Genomic DNA, 19,201 nt, shown 5'->3' with positions numbered 1-19,201 from the left:
GAGCCAGAGCTGCCCGTGGCTGTGCACAGTAACTGGAGCATGCTGTATGCCCAGTGGACCAGTCTGCTGCAGGAAGAGGCCTGGAATAATGCTCTTCGTTGGGCTCCAGCGCCCAGACCCCTCCCTGCGCCCCTGGTGCATTAGTGCAACCACCCGTCCTGGGCATGGAAACAAGGCAGGGGGTGCCCACGTGTCGGTGCGGGCAGGGCAGGGTGCTCAGTTTTGATCTGGAAACGGAGAGGGGGGCAGCACCCCTTAGGGCTCCACCACTGGTCCCACGAAGCCCCATCCAGCACCAAGCACCCCCCAAAGGCCTACAGACCCCACACTGCTGCCCCCACAGCGGGCAGGACCTTGTCTGTGCTTCTCAGCTGCTGTGCCTCCCCCCAGGGCATTGACCAGGCTCAGACTCTCAGCCATGGCTGCCCTTGTCCCAGTGCAGAGCACCTCAGTTTCTGCAGGTGAGGGCGTCGCCCGATGGCCCCACATCCCACCCTGGATGGCAGCTTCTCCTCCTGAACCCCTGAGAACTCTGGGAGGTGTGGAGCCAAGACTCGCCCCCAGGAATGGAGATGCCTCAGTCCTGGGCATGTCCTGCCAAGAGGGGTGGGCAGCAAGTTTGAGGAGGCTTGTGAGGTATGCACAGGGGGATGTGACTAGGGGAATGGAGGGCTGGATGGGCAAGGACGAGGCAGGCCAATCAGGTGAGGAAGGAGAAGGTGGAGGACAGAGAGGGGAAGGAAAAGGAGGAGAGATGAGATGGGGAGAGGAGGAGCAGAGGGGGCGGGGGAGACAGGGAGTGGAGGGACAGAGGTTGAGCATCCTGGAGTCGGGAACCAGACAGCACAGCCTGCCTGAGCCCTGGAAGGACACCACAGAACCAACCATGTGGGGGCTCCGTTGTGCAACCTGGGTCCTGTTCCTGAGTCAGCAAGGCCAAACCTGGGCAGCCCAAGGAGTGGCCTAGAAGGGCTGGCGCTCGCTCGGGCAGGAACGGAGAGAAGAGCCTGGCGGAAGTGCCAGAGCAGGGCCGACTAGTTCCGGGGCTCCAGTTCCTCCACAGGCCGGGGGAGAAGGAGAGGCCTGTGTCCACACTCCCACACCACAGACCAGGACTGCCACCTCGCTGCAGCCACACGCCAATGCTGGTCTCAGTAAGACGTTTCTTCTGGATCCCACTGTGCCCAGTCTCTGGCCACGTCCTGTATCAGGTCCCACAGAGCCACATTCTACTGAACTAGGGGCCACTGTACGGATCCCTTTACATTCCCTGTACAAGTCCCATTGAACCTGGTTCCACAGTACCGATTATACTCTACCAGGTCCCACTTTATTAGGTCTCCTGTACCAGATCCCACTGCAGGTCTCACTGTACCAAATCCCAGTGTACCATATCCCACTATACCAGGTTCCACTGTACCAGATCCCAGTGTACCAGACCCAGTGTACCAGATCCCACTGTACTAGGTCTTACTGTACCAGATCCCACTGCAGGTCTCACTGTACCGGATCCCACTGTATCAGGTCCTACTGTAACATCCCAGTGTACCAGACCCAATGTACCAGATCCCCCTGTACTAGGTCTCACTGTACCAGATCACACTATACTGATTATACTTACCAGGTCCCACTGTACCAGATCCCAATGTACCAGTTCTCACTGTACCAGGTCCCACTGTGCCAGATCTCATGCACCAGATTCCAGTGTCCCAGATCCCACTGTACTAGGTCTCACTGTATCAGACCCCAGTGTACCAGATCACACTATACTGATTATACTCTACCAGTTCCCACTGTACCAGATCCTACTGTACCAGATCCCACTGTACTAGGTCTCGCTGTACCAGATCCCACTTACCAGGTTCCACTTCACCTGGGTTCTGGCGCAGCCCCCATTGTGCAGAGGCATCAAAACCCTGGCAGCACTCCGTCTCTGGCCGATGAGCAGCAGGGCTCTCTCCTCTCCTCTCCACCTGCAGGGCTGGGCAAGCCTTCCCCTTGGGGGTCAAAGAGCAAAGAGGGAGCTCAGCTCCCCAAGCCTGATCTGCTAAGATTGGAGCGGGAGCAGAGGGTCCCACACAGACAGATGCCTTTAGCAGCGCCCCCTCCCCGCGCCCCGCACCCCTGCACCCCACAGGCTCGGCCCCTGCACCGGGAAGGCCCGCGCGTGTCACCAGGTGGCAGCAGAGCCCCGCAGAGGAGGGCAGCGAGTCCACAGGAGGCCGCGAGTCCAGTAGGGCTGAACCCAGCACCTGCCTGCCTGCCAGGTCCCAGGCCCGGACCCACGCCCTTCTCCCCACAGGGCACCCACCACCCCACCCGGACCCACTCGAACCACCACCCCACCCGCGCTCGCCCCTCGTGGGTGTTGTGTATGTAAATATTTTAGGGGATTACTATGTTACTGACCCTAACCTGATTGGTGATTGTGCCCTACCCTAGGGTGTGACCTGGCATTCTGCCCCCACCCTAGGGTAGGACCTGATTCTGCTTCCACCATTGGTTGGTATCTGATCCCACCATTGGGTGGTTCCTGATTCTGGGGGATAAAAACAAGGGTCTGTGGAAGGCGAGAGGCTTTTTGCTGGAACTGAGGCTGAGTCTTTGGACTTCAGTCTTGTCCACCAAATAAAGCTAATATTTCCACAAGCCTGACTGTCTGCGAGCTGTTTACCCGCCGTTTCACCTCAGAACCGTTGGCTGGACACAGTGGCAGACGCGTGCTCCAAGCTTTAAGAGAGAGGCCTCATCCTCCATTCCTCCATCAGTCAACCTCTTCAGGGGCTGACTTGCAACAGTAGGGACACGGGGGGGACCTCCGCAGGGTCTTGAGATTGAGTGGGACCCTGTCCCTGGAGGAGGGGTCCCTGGGCCGCTGCTCCTCACCAGCAGGTGCTCCAGAGCACAGTTCGGTGGGCAGCCCAAGGCCTCCCGAGGGGCTAGAGCTGGGGGTGGGGGGTCCCTGCCGCAGGGAAGGGGGCCTTGGCATGCACCCCAGAGCCGGTGCCAGCTTCTTCTGCGCTGAGAGGGGGTGTCCTGAAAAATCTTATGGCCACAGAGGATTATCAGACCTGGAGCCAGAGGAGGAGGCGAGAGCAGAGGGGAGGAGGGACAGAGGAAAGGACAGGATGGATGGGGGCGGATGGAAGGGACAGGGACAGAAGGAGGAAAAGGAACAGGTAGGGGCAGGACAGAGGGAGACCAGAGGCCTGAGGGAGAGAGGAGCTGAGTGCAGGGGTGTGGTGGGTCTGGGGTTCGTAGCCCCAGGGACTGGCATCAGAGTGGGTGTCTGGAGTCTCTCCCGGACCCAGGTCGTTGGGGAAGGAGTACCTCGGGGGAACCTAAAGACTCCCCAGATCCCAGCAGGGGGCGCTCCCTAGCTTGCTGGGAATTTGACCCTGCCTGCTGATGGGAAGGGGCTCCAGGCTCTGGGCTCTGGCTCCCCTTCCTCCTGCCCTCACCCTTTACCGCCCCTCGAGCCCAGAGAAGGCCCCACTGCAGGCTGTGTCAGTCTCCCTGGGGCCCTTGTCTGCTGTCTCTCTCCTTCCGGCCCCGCCCTGGTGTGTGTTCATGTGTGAATACATGGTGTGTGTGTGTCTGCGCATTTGCATGTGTGTGCATGTACATGATTACTTGGTGTGCATTCTGCACATGTGATTGCATGTGTGGCATGTATTGTGTGGCTACATGTTGGGCATGTCTGCACACGTGCACATTGTGGTCGCAGGATGTGTGTTTGCATGTGATGTGCTGGTGATCACATGGTGTCTGTTTGCAAATGCATGGTGTGTGCGTGTATGTATGGTTATATATGGTATCCGTACTTACGATGTACGGACGCACATGTGTCCTTATACGGGATGTCTAAGTGCATTCTACATAGATGAACACTTGTGTACTTGTATGCTGTGTTTACATGTGTGTACACGTGTGTGTGCAGCTCTGCCCATGGGGTGGGGAATGGGAAACTCATGGGGCCCCCGGTTATGTCTACTCTGCAGACCCTGCTTTGTCTCAAGGTTGGCCTTCGTCAGAGGCTCTGGTCCGCACACGCGCGCACAAGGACAGACCAGAGGCTCCGACAGACTATGAACACAAATGTGTGTGTCTCAGAAGCACTGAGTCTGGTTGTGTCACAGACTCTGCTCTACCCACGTCTCTCTCTGAGTTCTGGGTCTGTGTGTGTAGATGTGTTTATGTGTCTCAGAGGATCTGGGTCCTCCCGTCCGTGTGTGTTGTCCAAGACTCTGCTCTGTCTGTGTGTGGGGGTGTGTGCGTATGTGTCTCAGATGCTCTGAGTTTGCCTCTATGCATGTGTGTCTTTCCAGAAGCGCTGGTCTGCCTCTCTGCATGTGCAAGTCTGTCAGAAGCTGAGTCTGACTGTGTGTGTAAACATGTGTGTGCCTTTCAGAGGCTCTGGTCTGCCCATGTGTGTTTGTGCGTGTGTCTCTGTCAGTTACTCAAGGTCTGCCTGTACGTGTGTGAGCATGTGTGTGTTTCTCAGAGGTTCTGGGTCCACCCGTGTGTGTGTGTGTGTGTGTGTGTGTGTGTGTGTCTGTGTGTCTGTGCATGAGTGTGTCTGCCTCCCTCAGAGACTGCAGGTCCATTTCTGTGTGTGTGTGTGCAAGTGTGTGTCACATAGAGGCTCCGGGTCTGCTGTGTGTGCGTGTGTGTATGTGACTCCTGTCTGCACCAACACATGCAAGATCCTCTCTCCACTGCCTGGCTACCCCTTATCTTGGGTGGATTCCCAAGACCCTCCCCAGCTCTGCCTGAAAATGCCGGTACCTTCCCCACCCAGGCAGACCTGAGTGGTAGGTACCAGCAGCGTTGGTGAGGATGGTCTGCCACGAGGGGCATGGCAAGGGGCCACTGCATGTACCATGGGAGGCCGGTGGTGTGGTTGAGCACTGGGCCCCTAGTGTGTGCCTTTGGGGCCAAGGGCTGAAGGTCCCAGTGTCAGAGTCGGGGCCACAGGCTGCTGCAGAGAGAGCTCAGACAGGCCAGGGGTGTAGAGATTGTGAACAGAGGCAGGAAGGGTGGGTGCAGGGTCCAGGTGGACTGCTGTGCGTATGTGGATATGTGCTGTGTGCATGTAGACCTGCAGGTGATTGTGCATGCCTGTGTGTGTGCGTGCGTGCGTGTGTGCGTGTGTGTGTGTGTGTGTGCGTGCGTGTGTGTGTGTGTGTGTGTGTGTGTGTGTGTGTGTGTGTGTGTGTGTGTGTGGTGGTTCCTCCGGCCTGACTGGGCCACTGCTCCTGGCAGCCCCGCCTGCCAGCCAGCACAGCTTAATCAGCCACTGCATGAATACACTTGAATGGAAAGTTGTGCTCAGCTGACCGGAGAAATCAGAGCCGACCAGTGGGCTCCTCCTTCGGCCCCTCCTGCTGCCCAGCCTGCACCCTGGGGCTGAAGAGGGGGTGGGTGAGACACCAAAGAGGACTGAGACTGCGGTGTGGGGTGCCAGAGCTCAATCCAGTGCTGGGGTAGAAGCAAGGAAGCACCCAGGAAAGTGCCTCTGACCGCACAGCACAGCTCATAAAGCCAGTGGACCTGAGTCTGCCTGGGGGCGAGAGATAGGCCTGTAGTCACACCCAGCAGCCCTTCACCCCAGAGGGGCTCCTCAGAACTGAGGTTTGGGGAGCAGATGGGCTGTAGTAGAAGGTGGGGCAGGCTCCAGGCCAGTGACCTTGACCCACAGGTACCTTAGCCCGTAAAGCTTCTGAGAGTCCTAGTGACCTCGCTCAGGCAGACAAGAAAAAGCTGTACCCCAAAGTGCTGCTGCTTTGAAGCTCTTCACCCAACATGGTTGGCCCAGGGCAGCTGCGGGGGGGGGAAGGTCCCAACCAGGCGTGCTAGAAGGTCCCAACCAGGCGTGCTGAACCAAGGGTATGCTGGGCTTCTCAGAGAGCCACTGGTGCCACAGGCAGGCAGAGAAGCCAGCGTCCATGGTGGAGTTCTTGTTAAGCCTACACAGGGTACCCCAACCTCATGGCTCACTTACCCACTGCCCACCTGCCACTGTGGAGAGAGACACCCCCCCAAAGGTCTGCCTGCTCTGAAACACGAGGGCAGCGGCCCATGCCTTCCCACCAACATCCGCAAAAGGCCTGGCATTCTGTCCAGGAGACAGCGACAAGGTGCCCTTCCTGCCCGCATCTAGGCTGGCCAGCAGCCCTGGTGACTCTTGCCTCAGCCAGCACAGGACATGCATCCACTCTGTGGTAGAGGGTGGAGATGGTGCTTCTCTCCACACAGGGTCTGCTGGCCTTGTGTCTATGCTGGGCAACCCAGGAGGTGGGCATCCCCACTCAGTCTACCCAGTCCCAGGACATCCAGGGGTGCCCTCAAGTTCTGCCCATTAGTTGAGCGGGGGTCCAGGCAGCCCACACATAGCTTGATATTCCAGGCCAATAACGGAGGGAGGAGCCTGGTTTAGGCCCGGGACTCCGGCTATTCTCTGCTGTCCCACAACCCCACCAGCTAGAAGTGAGGTGCCAAGTAGTAGACTCTGCTTTCCTTCTGGCGCCCACAGATCCCTGACTGCAAGGGAGGGGACCCCTTCCCCTTCCAGCCACACAATGCCCCTGTCAGTCACAAGCCCTGGGCACCCCTAGACATCCCCGCCCAAGTCTCTGAGGCTCCCCCAGGGCCCTGCCCAAGACAGGGACGACACACAAAAAATCGGAAATCGGAAGTCAAAATTAGTGTGGAACGGGCACGAAATTCCAGGCACGTTTTGCCCTAATCCTCGCTTTGGAAATTGCCCTTTCAAGTGAGGGCAAGTTTTCTGGAATTACCGCTAGGCTCCTCCTAGTCCTCCTCGCCCACAGCCGCCCTGCCCTGAGCAGCAGAGGCGCCGGCCGCCCGGCCCGGACAACTGGGGGACTGGGGCACCATGGGGTGTCACCAACCTGGGGGTGTGGGGGTGGAGTTTGGGGTTTCTTTTAGTGTTGGTTCTGAGGTGTCTCAAGGGGCTCCGTGTCTAATAATTCCCCAAGACAGTAAGGAAATGCAACAGCTCTCAGAAGAACATCCACTCACCATTCATTGATTCCTGTTCCTAAATTTTCCCCAAGCTCCTGCCCCTGCTCACCACCACCACCCCCCAAGTACACAGACCCTTCCCCACCACCTCCCAAACAATGGCTTTGGGGGCCTGGGCGCAGAACCCCAAAGAGCCAAAGATGGACAAGACACCCAGCATATGCAAAAAAAAATCAAAACAAACAAAAACAAAAAACAAAAAAAGCCCAAGTGCCCGGTTTCCTCGATGATCTCCCCACCACTAGGGGGGTCCTGCCTGGGGAGAGGCTGGTGCTACCCCTCCCCGTCAGCCAATCTTCATTTTTGCTAGGGATTTATCTGGTTTTTACCTCAGTCCCCACCAGCTGCCCCAGCCTCTCAGCCCCCACCCCTGCCCCCAGGACCAGGCCACACCCAGCCCCTGGTGCCCAGGTGGGAACCCAGGCCGATGGAGGCTGCACCCCGGTGCTGCGGCTCCAGGAAGGGACAGAAACACCAGTCCCGGGAGTGGTACGAAAATGGAGAATACTGTATTTGCTTTAGAAAGTTTTTACATATAGATAAACACGCAGTTAAGATAACAGTGAAAGCTCCCTACGCAAGTGAGCGGCCTAGCCAAAGCAGCTAAGAAAGACTGAAATCGCTTTTGCATAAGAACACTAAAGTCTCACTCTCAGCTTTCACCAGAGAGAGTCCCCTCTTCCTAACCCTCCACAAACTCTCAGACCGACAGGCCAGCCGAGGGAATGGGGGTGCCCAGAGGAAAGGTGAGGTGAATGGTGGGGGATGAAGGAAGAGGGAGGAGAGAGAAGAAAGAGAAGGGAGAGGGGAGAAAGCAATATCATATACAGGCAATTTCTACACATATATTACAAACTGGGAAAATGACCGATCATTAAGATATACATAATTCATATAAAATTTTGAAATAAAAATAAAAATCTGTTACAGTCATAACTATTCTTTTTCCACATTTATAACCAGTACCCACACAGGCAGTGACAGAGTGGAGCGAAAAAGGTGCTTACGAAGAAAATGATTGTCGGCTGAACAAAAAACAGGGTTGCATCTTGTCTGACCAATACTTAGACTTCAAAACAGAAAGAAACAGCGCGAGCGAGCGGGCGAGCGAGAGAGCGACAAAGGCTGGAGCCCTGTCCCTGTCCTCTCGAGTTCTTTTTTTTTTTCTTTTTTCAAAAACAAATTCAGAACGGAGATGGCAGCTTTATTTTTCCTCTTTTTGTCTGTTTTGCTTTTATTGTCCCATCATTGTGGTTTGTTGTTGTTGTTGCTGTAATGGTCGATTCTGTCTTTCTTTTTAATCATTTTAAACTAGAGAGATTATTTTCCCAGATACAAATAAATCATCATGCAGGTGGGGTGCCGGTCCGTGGGGACCGGAAGGAGAAGCTTGTCCCAGAAAGTGTACAATGGTCACCTCTTTTATGTGTCCGCCCGGTGGGCCCTGCTGCCAGCGACCTGCTCCTGGGGGGATGCTCGGGAGACGGTGGCTGGGGCTGTCCGTGGATCATTTCTCCTGCTGGGGGTGGGAGTGTGTGTGCTTGGGTGCGTGGACGACGAGCGAGCGAGCGCCCCGTTCCAGCTGGTGGTGGGGACGGACGAAGGAGGCCGTGGAGGGCAGGGGCAGGGAGGAGGGTGCGCGAGGCTGGCCTTGGGCATCATACATCACACTCCGAGTCGCTCGAGGTGACCGACAGGATGGAGGTGCCGGTGTCCGCGCGCTCGGTCAGGCTGGACACGCTCGTGGTGGGGCTGGCCGCCGTGGAGGGCGACTCCGCCGGGCCGTGTGTGGGGCAGCCGGGCTCGGCCAGCGAGCGCATGCCGCTGGGCCCGATGGCCTGGTGCTGGAGCCTGCGGAGACAGAGAGGAAGCCCTGCCAGAGGGAAGCGGCTGCTCCCACCGTCCCCGCAGAGACTGGGGCTCCCGTCGCCGCTTCCCCCGGAATTTCCAGAGGCCCCGAAGAGACGCGCAGCCCGGGGAGGCCTAGCGGCTGGGAAGGAGCAGAAGCCGCCGCGGGCCGAGCCTGGCGCTTCTTCCCCCCAGCTTCTGGGACTTGCACCCCCACCCCGGAGCCCCGAACACACCCGCGGCGCTCTGTGCATCCCCAGCGGGCACGGAACGCGGGGAGGGACCGGGCTGAGAAGGTGAAACGGGCGCGCGGGGAGGACGCTCGCCCTAGCCTGCTGCTGCCTCCTTGGAGCCTGAGCCTAGCGGGGCGCTCCCCCATCCGGCGAAAAGTGGGCTCCCTCTGTCAGGAGCCGCGAATCCTGGGCTCGACCCCAGCCCAGACTCCACCGGCCTGCAACTGCCCAGGCCCGGGCCCTGCGGGGCTCAGACTGGACGCTGGCCTGGGGGGCTCAGCCCTGACCCTGCGCCCTCAACTGTGCCCCTTCTCGGCCGTCTCGCAGCCGGCGTCCCCTTCTCCCCAGCCCCAGCCCCAGCCGGCTAGCATCGGGACTAACAACTGGGGTGCTCTCCAACTTGCTGAACAGAGGGACCCCGACACGGACAGGAGAGCGGTCGTGCGCGTGAGCACACGCACACAGACGCATAATGCACAACACACACAAACACAAACACGCAGGGCCTATGAGCTCCGAACTGGCCGGGCTGCGGGCGAGGGGCGGCGGGCAGCTCAGCCAGCCCGGTCCATCCATCCGCCTTTGTGCCCGCCGCGCCGGAGGACCCGCAGCCGGAGCCGAGCGACACTCGCCAGCTGCAGCTACGCCTGGGCGTAGGGTTGGCGAGGGTGGCCAGGAGGAGCCGGCCAGAGCGCTCGCTCGCCCGCCCGCCCGCTCGCGGGCTCTGCGGGCTGAGCCGGGAGGACCCGGCAGCGGGTCCTGGCCGCGCGTGGGCCCCCGCAGGAACGACCCCGGCCCGCCCGGCCCGACTGACCTGTTCTTGGCCGCCGCGGCGCGGTCCCGCTGTCGCCGGTTCTTGAACCAGTTGCCGACCTGCGTGGGGGTCAGTCCGGTGGCCTGGGCCAGCTCGCGCTTCTTGCTGGGGTTCGGGTAGGGGTCCTGCAGGTACCACTCCCGCAGCAGGCTGCGAGTCCGCTCCTTGAAGCAGTGCGTCTTCTGCTCGCCGTCCCAGATGGTGCGCGGCAGCGGGAACTTCTTGCGCACGCGGTACTTGTCCACGGGCCCGAGCGGGCGGCCGCGCAGCTTCTCGGCCTCCTGGTAGTGCGCCTCGAGCCACATGGCCTGCAGCTTGCCGTGCGACTCCTTGGTGAACTTGTGGTTCTCCAGGATGTGGTAGAGGTCGCGGAAGTTGCCCGTGTGGAAGGCCACCACGGCCCGCGCGCGCAGGATGGACTCGTGCTTGTTGATGGCCTCGCACGCGCCGGGCGCCACGGGCAGCGACCAGAGGAAGCGGCCCAGCCGCTCGATGTCGCCCGTCTCCTCCAGCGTCTCGCAGACGCTGGCCACCTGCTCCGGCGAGAAGTTGAGGGTGGGCAGCTGGAACATGGACGGGTCTTCCGGGGGCGCCCTGGAGCCGCCGCCGCCGCCGCCGCTCGCCAGAAGTGGGGCGCGGTGGTGAGACTCCGCCAAGTTGGACAACAAGAAGTGGGAGGCGCAGAGGTCCAGGGGGGCGCGGAGCAGCGTGCGCGGACCTGGGGAGAGCAGAGCAGAGGAGAGGCGCGAGTCGGCGGGGGCGGCGGGGGGCGGAGCGGGGGAGGCGGGGGCGGGCGAGGAGGAGGAGGAGGACGAGGAGGAGGACGAGGAGGAGGAGGAAGGGCGCCGGGGACACCCGCACCCCGCGCACGGCCGCCCCGCGCACACACCGGCGCGCGGCCGCATCCGCACCGAGGGCGCAGGGCGCAGAGCGGCCTGGCGCGCAGGAGCCGAGCCGAGCCGAGCCGAGCCGAGCCGAGCCGAGCCGAGCCGAGGCGGGCCGGGCCGGGCCGGGCCGGGCCGGGCAGGGTTCAGCGGTGCCGCCGCGTCCGCCCCGGCGACAACAGCCTCATCGTATCTCTCCGAAATCCACGGTGAGTGCGGCGCCGGAACATTTTGATGCGGGTTTCTATTGGTCTGCGGCGTGTCGCGGCGGCGTCGCCATGGCAACCGGTGCCAATCACTGTCAGCGCTGCCAATCAAGGCCCAGAACGTAAGGACCGTCTTGCCGGCAAGCCGAGCTGGGGGATGGGGCGGGAGGGCGGCAGGCCGGGAGGAAGGGGAGCGCGCAGAGGAGAGGCGACGCGGGGCGAGGCGGTGCCCCCGCGCGATCGGGACCACTCCGCCTCTGCTGGGCGCTGCCCCCGGCTCGCTCCCCGCGCCCCCGACCCCCGCCTGGGTGGGGCCCGCCTCGGAGCCTCCTTCCCGCTCCCCCAAAGTTCTGCGGGGAAATCCAAAATGTGGTTGCCGCCTGGGACGCGCCGGCGCGGGGAGGAGAGATGCGAGGAAAGGGGAGGCGCCCACCCCCCACCCCAGAGCCCCCCCCCCGTGCGCGCCGGTGTTGGGGAGCACGGGGAAGGGAGGGGACGGACGGACGGACGGATGGATGGATGGGAGCCTCCTCGGGGACCGACCAGACGGCCGCCTGCCCTGCGCCCTGCCCCGGTCGGGCCGGAGCCGGAGCCGGCGTCCGCCTGTGCCTTCCCTCCCCGAGTTTTGCGCCAAGCTGCTCCGACTCTCGGGTCTGGACGGGACCCGCCGGTGCGTCCCAGACTCCCGCCGTCCGTCCGGTCTCCCCACAGGACGGGCGCCCAAACCTCCAAGGCAGCCCTGGGGTGCCGACAGGCCGGAAAGCGGCTGGTTGGTCCGGAGAGGGCCGGTGGTCTCTACCGGAGCGCAACGCCGTCCTCTTGGCAGACCCGGAGGCTCGGGCGGGCGAGCGAGCGAGCGAGGCCTGGGGCGGCCTCCAAGGTGGGCCCTGCGCGAAGAGCCCCTTTGTGCGGCTCTGCGGCCCCGGGAGTGCCTCGGCACGGCCCACCCTCCTCCTCCCCTGCCCCCAGCTCTGTGTACATTTAGCCACGACTCGGTTTGGTGTTAAAAAGTGTGTATTTTAAAAGGGTTCGCACACAGCGGCCAACAATGCCCGCATTGTGGGCCCGTGTACGACGCATATGGAAACGCAGCGTCCAGACTTGGGCTAATCTGCCCTCAATAACGCTGACACAATTATCTTAAGCTGCCTTTCCAGAAGAAAAAAATCATTGAGGAATTCAAAACTTTTTTTGTCCAAAGATCTTTTCCACATTCCGATGCAGATCTGGGGGGCTCGGCGCGGAGGGCGCCGCGCTCGGGCTCCGGCGGGAGGTGCGGGAGGAAGACCGAGCGCTGCGGGGCGCGTTCAGCCGGCGCCCGTCGGTAGCCCCCGGCCCGCCAGCCTGCTCCGCGCGCCCCCGGCCGTGCGCCCCGCAGCGTCCGCAGCCCGGGAAAGTGCGAGCTGGGGAGTCAGGGGGACCTTCGGGACTGGGGGCGACGGGCCCAGGGTACAGGGATGGCACGGGGCAGGCGGCGGGCACTGTGCCCTGGAGAGCCGGCGCCAGGGTGGGTGGGTGGAGAAGGCGGCCGGCGCGGGACGGAGGCCACAGGCCCGCGGAGGGCCGGACTGGGCGGCCGCGCTCGGGTCTGCGGGCCGGACCCAGGTCCTTTCTTCGTGGCCCTTTCTCTGGAGGGAGGATTAGGGCCCGGGGCGGGAGCAGGAAGAGAGGGGCGGGGTGGGCATTGTGCGCGTGTGGGGAGAATTCCTACGGGTGGGTTCCGAAGATCGTGCTCAACTTTCCTGAAAGCAGCTCGTGACCCCGAAACTGCTTCCCCCGGAGCCGAGGACCCCGGCGCCGGGCGGGCGGGCGAACCGGGACCGTCGCCTCCCCGAGCCCCCGCCCGGGTTGGCGCCGCCTCCCCCGCCGCCCGCCGGCCGTGGGGCAGGTGCCGCGGGCTCGAGCGAGCCGAGAAAGCCGACACCTCGCCCGGCGCCAGCTCCGAGGCCACAGGGGCAGGCAGGGACGACCGGCTCGGCGACACGCCCGCCCGCCCGCTCGCTCGCTCGCTCGCTCCCCGGGCGGCCGCGCTGCTGGGGGCGGGCGGGAGCGCGCGGTCGGGTCGCGGGGGGACCTCCACGGAGCCCCGCGCCCGCCCGCCGCCGCGGTGAGTTGCCGCGGGGAGCGGGGCTGGGGGCTCCACCCGCTGGGAGTCGGCCTGGGGTGCCAGGGGCGCGGAGAGGGGGAGCCGGGCGCACCGCGGCGTCTCTTTATTCCAGGCGCCGGGAGGCCCAAAGAGCGAAGAACTCAGAGCGCCCGGCCCGGCCGCCTCGAGGGGCAGCGGGAGCAGCGGGGAGCTTCTCCGGCTCGGAGTGTCCGTGCTCCGGTCTCCCGGCGCGGCCACCTCTGGAGGGGCCGGCGGCGCACCGAAGCCCGAGTCCCCTGCCCCTGCCCCTGCTCCTGCTCCGGGTGGCCCAGGCTCCGGGCTCCAGGCCTTGGAGGCGCAGGCCCGAGGCTGAGCGGGCGGCACTGGAGCCAGGGACGGCGGGCCTCGGAGGGACCCTCGCGGGAGCGGGTCGTCAGTGCTATAGCGGCAGCCCAGACCTACCTTCCCGGCGTCGGCTCCCGGGAAGCCAAGGCGCTTGGAGGGAGGGCCAGGGCGGACCTGGGAGGACCAAGGAGGACAGCGACCACTCCGACCGGCCCAGTCCGGGCACCGAACCCAGGGTGGCATCTCCCAGCTGGCCCTGGCCGAAAGGCTCAGGGGAGCGGGGCTCGAGGCGGGAGGCCGCGGGGCCCTTCTGGGCCCCCATTACCTCCCTTTGAATGAACAACAACTGCTCCCCCTTGCAGCCGCGCCCCGCCCCGCCGGACCGCGCTCGGCTCACAGCGATTGTCCGCCCCGGACAGTAAACACGGCTCAGCTGCCTCAACTTTCTCCGCACATAAAAGTTCCCGGCGTGCGGGGAAATTTGAATATTTGATCAGCCCCTTTGGACTGACCCTCATTAGCCCGGCGCCCTGCTAAGGACCCGGCGCTGGAAGAAAGCGCGCGGCCGGCATTTGTAAGCCTTGTTAGCGCCGCCTAATAAGCGCCTGCCCGCTCGCAGGCCACCGAACCTCTGGACACCCCTAGGCCTAATGAGGCCCGCCAAGGGCCCCTCGGCCCCCCACATCCTCGCACGAGGCCCGCCAGGCTCCATCTCTAGCCTGGAGGGTGCCCACTGCCGGGCCAGCCACCGAGGCTCAGCCCAGCCCAGCGAGCTCTGTGGCCCGGGGCTCCTTGAAGAGACCCGTGTCACACCGGCCAATCACCCGCTCGGGTCTCTCGCTGCCCCCAGGGCAGCTTGCACCCTGTGGCTACCTGAGCTCCTTGGGTCCCTGCGGCCCAGGAGTCGCCTACGTGCCAGCAGGGCCCTGGGCACAGTCGTGAAGAGTCCCTGCTCCAGACTCAGGGCTCAGACCCCACACAAGTGCTCTGCCAGCAGGAACCTGCCAAATCACCCAAGTGTCCGCTCAGCCCCCAGGAGGCCCTTGCAGCCTCAGCCCAGGTTCACACATCTGGGCAGAAGAGGAAGAGGAGGAGGAGGCACCCAGCGGGCAGGCACCTGAGGCCACATCCTGGTCCTCTCCCTGCTGACCCTACGCGTGGTCCCTGATGGGCCACAGTAAGAGCGAGCCGGCGCTGACTCGCTTTGGGTCGGGGGCAACCCTGCCCACCGGCTGGCGGTTCTGGAGGTCACCCACACTCACCCCCAGGCAGGGTCACAGAGGGCCTGGCCAGCGGGTACCTGGGAGCTCGGGGCTGCAGGGCGGAGCTCCGCCAGCCCTCACCCCTGCCCCAGAGCCAGGTGGGCCCCAGGTAGGCCAGGCCGAGGCTTCGCCCCGCCCTGCCCCTCTCCCCACGGACTCCGCGCCGAGTCCGCTCCCAAAGTTCCAGGCCGACCCTCTCGGCGGGCCAAGGCGACGCCTGGACCCACGGGGCAGGCAGGAGCCGCAGGCCCGGGAAGGTGACGTGCGGCCGGGCCAGGCGGACGCAAGCGCTGGGGCCCGGCCGGCCGGCCTTCGCGACAGCTGCTCCGGGAGGGGCCGAGGGGCGGGGCGGGGGCCTCGCGGGCGGCGGGTCAGGGCCGCGGGGCCTCTGGCACGGGTGGGGGGCTCGGTGCAGAGGCGGGGGAGGCGGGGGTCGGGGGCGGAGGGGGTGCGGGTCTTTAAGAGACACGGGCTGGCGGGTGCTGCTGCTGCTGGCGCACTGACCCCGAAGGGGATTTAGCGGGCAGGGGGAGCCGGGCTCGGGGGTCTTTGTCGGGGGGACCCGGAGGCCGCGGCTCAAGAATGCGGCGCGCGCGCGGGCCCTGAAAGGCGCGCGGAGGCGGCGGCGCGGCGGCTCTTGACTTCTGAGCGCCGGAGTCAGGCGGAGTCGACGCGCGCTGCGCCCTAGGTCCCCCCAAGCGGCCCCGAGGAGTTGCGGGGCGCGGCCCGAGCCGGTGCATGGGTTTTGCCCACGTCCCTCCTGGGTCCGCGTCCGGCACGCGCGTCGCCCCCGGAGCGCCGACCCCAAACTGGACTCTCAACAGGTGGCCTCCAGGTAAGTCAGCGCCTCCGGCCATCCGGCCACCGGGCCGGCTCCGCCCCAGTGTCCCAGGCCTGGACGGGCACCACGCGCTGCCCTGGGGTCCCGCCCGCGCGTCCGTCCCCAGGAGCGCCTTCCCTCCCGGTCCGGGGTGCGCCGCGCGGTCAGCGGCTGCGGGGTTCCGGGCGCGCGGGCACCTCCGGAGCGCAGCGGGCAACGGGGCTGGCACCCGCCAGCCGGCGGCCTTTGTGCGGAGTTTCCCCGCAGAACGCGCCGCTCCCCCAGTGGACAGGACGTCCCGGAGCCCGCGCCTCGTACGGTGCCCGGTCTGCGAGTCGACAGGGGGAGGGAGGGAGAAGGAAGGGAGCGCGCGACGGGCAGCCTGTGGGGGTGTCCAGCCGGTGCCAAGTCCAGAGACGCGTCCCCGCAGCCGGACACTCACGCGCGCAGGTGCCCGGGGCCGTGCCCAAGCTCTCCCCGGGCGCACCGCGCCTCCCCCGTCGATGCCCGCCCCTGCCGCCCGGCCGGGGACCCCGATACCGCGGTGGGCGGGGGGGCCCCGGCGCCTGCGCCCCGGGGTCTTACCTGCGCCCAGGTGAGGGCGGCCGGGCGCGGCGAGCAGCGGCGGGTAAATATTCATCTGGCGGGCGGCGGGCGCGCCTCCTTGCCGGCGGCGCGGTGCGCTCTGAGCTCGCCGTGCGCCCCCGCCCTCCTGTCCGCCGCGTCCCCCGAACCTGTCGGGCGCCCAGCGCCGGCTGCGCCTTCTCTGCGGCTGTCTGTGCGCGCCGGGGCGCCGCGCCCGTCCGCTCCCTCCTCCCGCCCAGCCCCTCGCCCCCTCCGGAATCCCGACATCATTAGCGTGGTTTGCCGGGGGGTCACGCGCCCCCTCCCCAGCTTGGCGACGAGCCGGCGCTCTCCAAGGTAGCCGACGCCATCCATCCATCCATCCCCCACCCTGCCATCTCCACCCACCCGGGCTCGGCCTGGCCAAGCTGGGCTCCTGGCACCGCCCGCCCTCCACGCCCCGGCTCGGCACGGGGCCGCTTCCCACCCGCGCTGGCAGAGTGGACCCGCGTGGAACCGGAATCCGGGGACGCGCCCATCGCCTCGGGTCCCCGGCCTGGCCGTCGGGCCTTGGCGCGGTCACTCGACGCGACGCGACGCGAAAGTACCGTCCGACACCGCCCAGGGGGTCCGAGGCCGAGCCAGGCGCGGCGAGCAAGGAAACGCACCTGCCGGGCTGCCCGGATCCGCGAGCCTCGAGCTCCCCGGAGAGCCGCCGCCGTGCCTGGCGCTGTGCACCGGGGCCGCTCCCAGACCCCGGCTCGGGCCTCGCCCCCAGGCCGCTTCGTTCTCGCCGCCGGCCCTGGGCCACGCCGGGCTGGGGGGCCCGCCGCCGCGTTCCGGCAGCCCCGGGGTCGGTGCCCCCGGGGGGCGGGAGGAGGAGCCAGGGGCGGGTCCGGGGCTCCCAGTTACAAATACCAAGGAGGCCCCGGCCATGGCCTCGCCCGGAACTCGCAGCCCTGGCGCCCTTGGTGGTGACTGACCCAGAGGGTCCCATCTTCCTTTGGACCCCCGTAAACATTGCCCTCGGGGGAGCCAGGAGGAGGCGCCCCGACGTGGAGATGTGAAGCAGCCCGGGGCCTGCCCCAGCCTCGTCCTAGAAGGTGGAAGAATTCAGGGAAGGGGAGCCCCTCACTCTCACACCAGCCTGACCTGCGAGGGTCACCTGGCCTCCCCCAACCCAGAGGACAGGACACCGAGCCAGGTGGGAATCCGGGGTCACGAAGGCCTCGGGTGTTCTTGAGCAGGGCAGGACTGGCCTGGCTGGCTTCCTCAGTTGTCTGGATTGGCTGCCACGCGGGGCCGGTGGCCCAGAGGTTGCCGGTTGCTCCCACCGGACACTCTCCTCACTGGTTTGGAGATGGGCCCCGGAGGGACTTTTTTGGGAAGGTGGGGCGTAAAGCAGAGCGTCCAGCTCCCTCCCTACCGGGTTTCTGGCCTGAGGGACCCGCAGACCCCAAGAGTTGGAAAACCATTTTTTGGCCTCCAGCAGGCCTTATATTTGTCCAGAAATCTGCCGCAACTTCGGCTCCTGCCCACCCACCCCCATTCCATCTCCTCCTTCCTACCAGAAGGGGCTCCAGACAAGTGACTCGGAACCATTGGGTTTGGGGGGCCAATGTTCTCTGGGAAACTCTGCACAGTTTCCATTCCCAGGTCTGGGCTCGGAGATGATAACTGGATGGAGCTTCCGCTCCCCACTCAGGCAAGAACTTTCTAGGCCAAGGGGGTGCTGACCTCTGTCCCCCAATTTGCTGGCCCTTTCAGGGGTTCCCTCACACAGAACAAAGGGGAGAAGGCGACTTCCAGGGCCCATGACTACTGTGGCAGGGCCAGGAGGCAGCCACTAGACTGACAGAGCCGTCAGAGAAGTGGAGAAATGGAGGCGTTTGGGGCGCCAGACCAGCCTCATCACACACACACACACACACACACACACACCCAAAGCACTGGATTGCAGACCTTTTAGCAAGTGTTTGTTCTTGCGGGTGTTTTGAACAATAAAGAGTAAAAACTGAGTCCCACCGCCTTCCTCTTCCCAGCCTGGGAACTTTCTCCCTGGACCTCTCTCTCTCTGTCACAGCGTCGCTTTTCCTTATTCCCCAGAAAAGTCCGACTGGGTTGACCATCAGAAGGACGATTTCTCAGTGCCCACTGGTACCGGGGTGGTTTTCCTCATTGTCTTCCCGGGCACCAACAGTGCCTGCCTTGCAGACATGGAGATCCCACTTGTTCATCTATTGCTTCAAGATCAGTCAACCATTTTTTTTGAGGGGTTTTGTTTTGGGGTTTTAGTTATTATTTTTTAAGGGCATGCACAGCCGGTTTCAGCACACTAGTCAAGCAGAAAAGCCGCGTTCTCTTGCTGAGCTCCCACTGCCCTGTGAACACTCATTCGAGCGAGTTTATTTTTCTCTTTTTCCTTAAAGGCCTATCCTGTCTGCTCCAGCCGGGCTGCAGGCAGCACCGTGGAGGTCCGGGACCCCAGGAGTCGCTGCTGCGTATTAAGGGTTTTGTTGTCAGGAATTCTCGGCGATTGTCTGGAGTTCTCTTTCCTCCTCCCTTTTCTTGTCCTCGTTTTATTGGGTCCCAGATAAGCCGAGCAGCGCTGTCAGAACTTTCCTGCTCACCCTCTCTGCCAGCGGGGCAAAGGCCGGGGTCGTCCGGTCGGGCGGGAAAGTGAGGGGGTCTGCGGATGGGGGAGGGCCTCGCCTCCAACTTCCCAGCGTCACCGCCGGCAGACCGGCCCGCTAATCCCTTCCCTGGCGGCGTCAGGCCCCAAGCGCAGGGCCTGAGCCCCCCAGACCATGCAGAGCCGTTTCTCGGAGGCTCAGCCCATCCATTTTTAACTGCAGTCATTACTAAATTAATAGCAGGCGCTAAGACAGATGTCAAAACGTCTTGAAAATGTTTATCTGTGAATAATTGAGAAGGTGGTGGGGCGCATTATCTGATTGTGTAATGAAATATGTATGAGGAACAGCTGTTTGCTACGGCCCCTCCCGCCGCCCGCCCAGCCGGACCTGGAGCGATCGGGCGCCCAGGAGAAGGGGCAAAACCCCTGGCCGCCGCAGGGCACCTGCTTCTCGTCC

General features: G+C 64.0%; 3 protein-coding genes across 3 annotated transcripts; all 3 read right to left on the bottom strand.

The window, feature by feature from the left end:
• Positions 1-8,705: 8,705 nt before the first annotated feature.
• Positions 8,706-10,637, bottom strand: SIX3 (SIX homeobox 3). The gene is made up of 2 exons (XM_049784285.1): positions 9,943-10,637; positions 8,706-8,898 (listed from the first exon to the last, which is right to left on the bottom strand). Exons 1-2 carry the CDS (start codon positions 10,512-10,514, stop codon positions 8,706-8,708), a joined length of 765 nt encoding a protein of 254 aa, XP_049640242.1. The 5' UTR covers positions 10,515-10,637.
• A 1,574-nt stretch (positions 10,638-12,211) lies between these two features.
• LOC126024333 (basic proline-rich protein-like) lies at positions 12,212-13,785 on the bottom strand. The gene is made up of 3 exons (XM_049784717.1): positions 13,690-13,785; positions 12,801-13,637; positions 12,212-12,739 (listed from the first exon to the last, which is right to left on the bottom strand). Exons 1-3 carry the CDS (start codon positions 13,783-13,785, stop codon positions 12,212-12,214), a joined length of 1,461 nt encoding a protein of 486 aa, XP_049640674.1.
• A 926-nt stretch (positions 13,786-14,711) lies between these two features.
• On the bottom strand, positions 14,712-18,952 carry LOC126024332 (collagen alpha-1(I) chain-like). The gene is made up of 4 exons (XM_049784716.1): positions 18,916-18,952; positions 18,740-18,798; positions 15,199-17,205; positions 14,712-15,113 (listed from the first exon to the last, which is right to left on the bottom strand). The coding sequence occupies exons 1-4, from the start codon at positions 18,950-18,952 to the stop codon at positions 14,712-14,714; spliced, it is 2,505 nt and encodes an 834-aa protein (XP_049640673.1).
• Positions 18,953-19,201: the final 249 nt, after the last annotated feature.

This window comes from Suncus etruscus, chromosome 12 (genome assembly GCF_024139225.1).
Source record: "Suncus etruscus isolate mSunEtr1 chromosome 12, mSunEtr1.pri.cur, whole genome shotgun sequence".
NCBI classification, from domain to species: domain Eukaryota; kingdom Metazoa; phylum Chordata; class Mammalia; order Eulipotyphla; family Soricidae; genus Suncus; species Suncus etruscus.
Note: the sequence above shows the minus strand (reverse complement) of the source record. Positions and strands in the feature narration are given on the sequence as shown.

What these genes read in the sequence shown, in the direction of transcription:
- SIX3 (XM_049784285.1), bottom strand. Translation starts at nt 10,514, where the DNA reads ATGTTCCAGCTGCCCACCCTCAACTTCTCGCCGGAGCAGGTGGCCAGC. An exon ending in GCCGCGGCGGCCAAGAACAG is followed by an intron (nt 8,899 to 9,942) that starts GTCAGTCGGGCC and finishes CTGTCTCCGCAG; the next exon opens with GCTCCAGCACCAGGCCATCG.
- LOC126024333 (XM_049784717.1), bottom strand. Translation starts at nt 13,785, where the DNA reads ATGGGGGCCCAGAAGGGCCCCGCGGCCTCCCGCCTCGAGCCCCGCTCC. An exon ending in GAGATGCCACCCTGGGTTCG is followed by an intron (nt 13,638 to 13,689) that starts GTGCCCGGACTG and finishes TGGTCCTCCCAG; the next exon opens with GTCCGCCCTGGCCCTCCCTC. An exon ending in CCTCGGCTCCGGGGGAAGCA is followed by an intron (nt 12,740 to 12,800) that starts GTTTCGGGGTCA and finishes ACCCACCCGTAG; the next exon opens with GAATTCTCCCCACACGCGCA.
- LOC126024332 (XM_049784716.1), bottom strand. Translation starts at nt 18,952, where the DNA reads ATGGATGGGCTGAGCCTCCGAGAAACGGCTCTGCATG. An exon ending in CCGAGAAACGGCTCTGCATG is followed by an intron (nt 18,799 to 18,915) that starts GTCTGGGGGGCT and finishes CCCCATCCGCAG; the next exon opens with ACCCCCTCACTTTCCCGCCC. An exon ending in TTGCCCCGCTGGCAGAGAGG is followed by an intron (nt 17,206 to 18,739) that starts GTGAGCAGGAAA and finishes TCCACCTTCTAG; the next exon opens with GACGAGGCTGGGGCAGGCCC.